Raw genomic sequence first — 5,533 nt, forward strand, 5'->3', positions numbered from 1 at the left:
GAGCAGATAAAAATTACATGAGGTTGGAAGAACTTCTTACAAAGCAGCTCCTGGCCCTGGACGCTGTCGACCCGCAGGGCGATGAGCGGTGTAAGGCTGCCAGGAAGCAGGCGGTAAAGCTCGCACAGAATATCCTCTACTACCTGGACATGAAAACAGATGAATGGGAATACTGAAACAGCCATGACCTGACACAGAAGAAGGTGTTTTTCCTTTGGCACTTTATGCAGATCGTTGGCAGCACCAAGTCCAAGTGGTGTGTTCCGTGCTTGCTCAAATCACAGAGATTGCATAAGCAGTTGACTCGGCTGTATGTCTGCTGTCCCACGCAGTCACCCACTTGCCATGGCAACTGTCAGTACACCATCAGCAATTCTGGTCACTGCTGTAAGCAAAGAAGTGTGATTCTCTGAAGGAATAGCTTAATACTTGATCAAATGGCTTCTTTTCTTCCTTGTGTTCTGTTTTCGTTCTAATAACCTTGTGCAATGTTCAGCGAATGCAAATTTCTCCAAAGACACTGAAACTTCCTTATGGTACAGTACTGGCAAAGCTATTTAAAGAGGCTGGACGGGAAAATTAGTATTCAGGCATGAGGCTCCATCCAGCAACTTCACAGCAGTCTGGATATACTCTTAATGTGCTGTTACGACAGACAGCATCAAGGGTGAAGAGCCTGCTGGCTTTTGGAATGCACCTGATCTATTCCATCCGTCATACCTTCTGGGTTTCTCAGTTAATGGAGCTGTAATGCCAGCTGCAAATTAGCATTTGCATAAGCAAAGCCAATTATGTCAATTTTTTTGTAATACCTGAGCCCTTTGATTTGCAAGAACAGGTCTTTTGTTGGTGGAAACTCTTTTCGAGTTACTGCTTTAAGGTACTGAGACTCAGAGAGGAAAACCTGCACATTTTATACCAGCCAGATACAGGAGATTTCGAGGATTTCACACTGCCATCCACCAATCCTTGAAAACTGCACTGAACTTCACTTAGTGGCTGCTTGTAGGTGTCTTTTTAAACTCTGCTGTTGCATAACAGGAACAGAATTCGCCCTGAAGTGAAAGGAGCCTTTTGGAACTATTTTTGTAAAGCTGGGTAGTTGGCTGTAAAGTTGTTCCTAATGGTGTAAATGTGTGTTACATATTTCAGACTGGTCAGGTGTGGCTTCAGATGTGTCTTGGAAAAGACTTGTGGCAAATGTCTCTCCTTGCAATTCAGCGTTTTGTTTTGGCAGCTTCATAGCTAAGCTTTGCTTGCACTGTTGTATGCACCTACCTTTTTATTTGTGGCTGCTAGTGCCAATCACATTTCTACTATAGCATGGGGTTTTTTGGCTTTTTTTTGAGAGCATGGCATTGGAAGGAATTGATTACAAAGATCTGTTTGATTATGGATAATTTGCACTCGGCTCTTTTTGTGATGGATTAGTGACTTATTGTTCTATAGGTGATGATTTGCACCACTTTAAGGAGTAAAAACCATTTCAGATGTGAAAATAAATATTTTATGATCTATTTTTGACTGATTAGAGATGACAGTACTGTCTGTGAGAGACAAGTGCCTTTATGACACTGCTAACTTGCACCGTCATATGTAGATAGAGAGCTGCTTACTGGCAGCTTGATGCATTTGTAATCTTTGCAAACTGGATTTTTCACACATATATATACTTCTAGTATATGTCGAGTTAAGGTAATATGATAGGTGACATTTGTCCTATGGAGCCCTGAGGGTATCCACTTTGGGAAACAGGGATTCTGCCTAAGAGCTAAAGCACTGATGTGGAAGTAGGGGATTTTGGGCAGGTCCTCTGTGCCTGTTGCTACCAGGATGAGAGAATATGTTTGCTCCACAACACACTCTGAGGTGCTGATTGAGGGCTGCATAACTTCAGAGCCTGGGTAGATTTGGTTTGTGATTGTACAGGTGATTGCTTTGCAAATTCACTTGCCAAAACCAATCTAATTGAGCACAGTGCCTAAAGCACAGCTTGGCACGACAGGATGTTTGTTGGAGGGTTCTCTCTGCTCCTTCAGGGACACAATCTCATCGAATTTCCCCTTCACTGGAAAGAACATTTTCCCTCATCAAAATTCCAATCTCTGTTTGAATATTAGGTGGCTAACACAGAATATTGATAGTGTTACACACCTGGTGGCTGTCACAGACTATTAATGGTGTTACACACCTGAATTATTTTACTCATTTCAAGCTTTCTACACCTTTGAATTGCAACTTCTGATTTGCACTTCCAGTTTTAGGAAAGATAAGGATTTGATGGAGTGATGATGTTACTCATTTCTCTTTAGTATTGCTGTCAGGTCTGCAGTGGTTACTTGTGGTTTGTTCAAACAGCTTAGTGTCTGTGTTCTCTGGAGGTTTTGTGTAGTTTTATAAATGTTTGAGCCTCTTAGGTAAGTATAGTTAGCAGATCTGTTCCATTTTAGACTTGTCTTTTAGCTTTTCTGAATGACTTGTTAATGCCTGTGTCTCTAAGAAGGCAAATGTGTGAGGTTAGTGTAATTTTACTCACTGACTAGAGTTCAGATATTACGTGGATGAAGGTTTTTTTCCATTGTTCTGTAATCTAATAAACTGAATATTTAAATTTTATGGTAAAATCCTCATCTGGAATGGGATTAATTCACAGGTGGGGTTTTTTTTGCATGAATGAAAGTAATAAAATAAATGTGCTTAACCAAAAAAAAATATAAACAAATGCACAGATTTCTCAAAAATTTGCTTTTCTGCTGAAGAATGTATTTTCTCTGGTTTTTATATCCAAAGATTGAGACACACAGCTTTTCTTTCTGACATGGCAGGCTAAAATAGCAAAATGTAAATGGACCAAATGGCAAGAACCTGCATTTTAGTCCTGTGCTGAGACAGACTAACCCTTCTGTGTGCTGTGTTACTTACCTTAGAGCAAAGCAATTGATTGGACATCTGGGGGAGAGGTAATCCTACATTGTGGTTCCTATCTGTTAACTGTATTCCTTTCTAAACTAGTTTCCTTTTGTTATTTCAGTGTTGATTTTTGCTGTTTGCCACTCTGAGTGGTTTTCCTGCGCTACCTGATTTTTATTAAGTACAATTCCAACCTTCTCAGTCTGACAGAAATTGGTGTACCTGCTCCTTAGGGTGTATGTGTCTTCAGTTATTGCTGTGTAGGCTATGGCATTTGTATATACAGATCCAAGGTGAAATATTGCAGTGTTACATCCTTGATTATTAATGCAAATATGTTACTGCTTTTACTAGGTATTCATTTGAATGTTATGCCCTGATGCCTTTCTCTATTTATTTTTGAATGTGAGTTATCAGAATGTAAATGATTTCTGTCTTAGAGGAAGTGTTTTTATGAAACATATAGACATAAAGCTCTCTTCTTTTTCTCCCTCCTCCTTGAAAGGTTTGCTTTTTCACTGCTGTATTTGGGAAAATTAAAGTTCTTTGTGTGGACACCACTTCTACTTGCTAAATCTCTGGTGCCTTTTGGTTTTCTCTGCGTTCCACTTTGTGTTCATAGAGTCATAGATCCATCAGGGTTGGAGAAGACGTCTAAGATCATCGAGTCCAACCATTAACCTGTCACTGCTGGAACCCCTAAACCCTAAACCAGATCCTCCAGCACCAGATCCAGATGCCTCTTCAATCTATTGCCCCTTGTCCTGTCACTGCAGCTCCTAATAAAGAGTCCCTCTCCTTTCTTTGAGAAAGTGGATTCTTAGGGAATATAAATTTCCTGAAATACTGTTGGGATTTCTGTTTAATTTGAAGCTGAGAAATTACATTTGAAGGTTTGTTGAGCTATGGTGGGGCATTTCCTAGTTGTTGGCTGACCTGGGTATCATTCTGGTTTGCTGCATGAAACAATGATGTCCACAACACTTTCAGTTTTATGAGTAGGCATGCATATGTCAGCTGAGAGCTGATCATTAACTGAAGAAGCCAAGGATGAGCTGTACTTTTATTGAAGGCTTTGCACAGCTTCTCCTTTCACTCTGCAGCAGTTGATGCTGAGGACTGCCAAACACAGCTGATGGCATGAGTTGCACTGCTTATCAGCTCCGAAATAATGAGGACCTCTTTTAAGTCTGCAGACTCTTCCTACAGGACATAAATTGTTGTAGTTTGCCATTAGAAGTGGAAAAATACAATGAGTTTCTTAATTGGGCCATTTCTCCTCAATTAGTTTTGCCAGACAAACTTGTGTGCCACAGGAGTTCCTCGTGAAACTTGTATTTCAGGCAGCTAATCAAAACCATCTCACAAGGGAGGAAACACAGTGATGCAGTGCAACATCCCTAATAAGGTCCAGAACACATACCCAAAAACAAATCTGATCATGGCCACCAAGAGGACTCTAACCCAAATCAAAACCCCAAGAGGAATAAAGACTAGAGAAAAAAACACAACACTAGTAGAGTTCTCAGGTGATTGACTGACTTCTTTTAGTTTTATGACATAAGGAAAGCAAGCAAAACAAAGCTCCCTTTTGCCTTGCTGCAGTTATACCCAGTCTACACCCTGCAGTTCCACATTGTTTTCCACCCTATGTCACCCTGAGTGCTCCTCCCGGGCATGATCTGGCTGATGGGGGGTTAGCCTTGGTGCACCCTTGGGCAAGAGGGTGTCACCATCTCCAGGGATGTCATAATTACCCTCATTCTCTCTGAAATGTCTGGCTGTGACAACTCTTAGCACACTCTTGGAATACCAGCCTGGCAATGTGCAACATGAGGCTTAGATGCTGTGATAAACTGGTAACTGGAAGGGATTGTGTAATAACTGGCAGCAAGTCTGAGTAAGACTTTGTGTCTCTATGTTGAATTTCTTAGGTTTTTTTAAGGAAATTCTTCACAGCATTGTTTTATTCAAATCAACCTGCAGCTTATGATCAAATGTCTCTTACTTACCTTCCATGTGCCTCATGTTAATACCACATGAAAAGGAGGTTTGAAGAGCTCCTCCACCTATGGATATTAATGAATGGCCTCTGCTCACTTCCAGACATCTAGTAAAAGCCAGATTTTCCCAAAGACTCAGCATCCAGAGTTCCCACTGTGACAAGTAAGGGCATGGTTTGAAAAGGAGCCCATCCACAGACCCATCACCCTGTCATTTCTTGTCAGACAACCACAGGATCATCCCTGCAGCTAATCAAGACGCGACTTAAAATGGCTCTGCCACATTCCTTCAGTGAAAGGCTGTTCCAAAGCAGCATTGCTGTGAGGACTGAGTAACCTTCTAATTTACAGCACAAACATATTCATGAGCAGCTTTTCTTCTCCCCTAGTGTGTAGTCTACAATATATTTATAGACCACAGCTGAATTGCCTCTCAGCTCCAGTTTTGCTTGGCTACCAAGCAAATACAGCCAAATGGGCTGAGCTCCTTGAAAATCTCTGTTCTCTGCAGGGATTGGAATAGTTTTCAACCTCTGCTGGGTTTTGTTTGGTTGGGGTATTTTTGCATGAACGGTAGGTGTGGTGTTGTCTGAAGGAACTACGTGTGAGTGGTTTTTAGA

At 41.2% G+C, this 5,533-nt stretch overlaps 1 protein-coding gene across 1 annotated transcript in view; it reads left to right on the plus strand.

The window, feature by feature from the left end:
• Nucleotides 1-278, plus strand: part of BAG5 (BCL2-associated athanogene 5) — a 1,461-nt gene extending 1,183 nt beyond the window's left edge. Inside the window, exon 1 of the mRNA XM_009072313.1 lies at nucleotides 1-278. This exon is cut by the window's left edge and continues 1,183 nt beyond it. Within this exon, the coding sequence (XP_009070561.1) occupies nucleotides 1-176 (176 nt within the window). The 3' untranslated portion in view covers nucleotides 177-278.
• The last annotated feature ends 5,255 nt before the right edge of the window (nucleotides 279-5,533 follow it).

The sequence above is a fragment of the Acanthisitta chloris genome, unplaced genomic scaffold, assembly GCF_000695815.1.
Source record: "Acanthisitta chloris isolate BGI_N310 unplaced genomic scaffold, ASM69581v1 scaffold24163, whole genome shotgun sequence".
NCBI lineage: Eukaryota > Metazoa > Chordata > Aves > Passeriformes > Acanthisittidae > Acanthisitta > Acanthisitta chloris.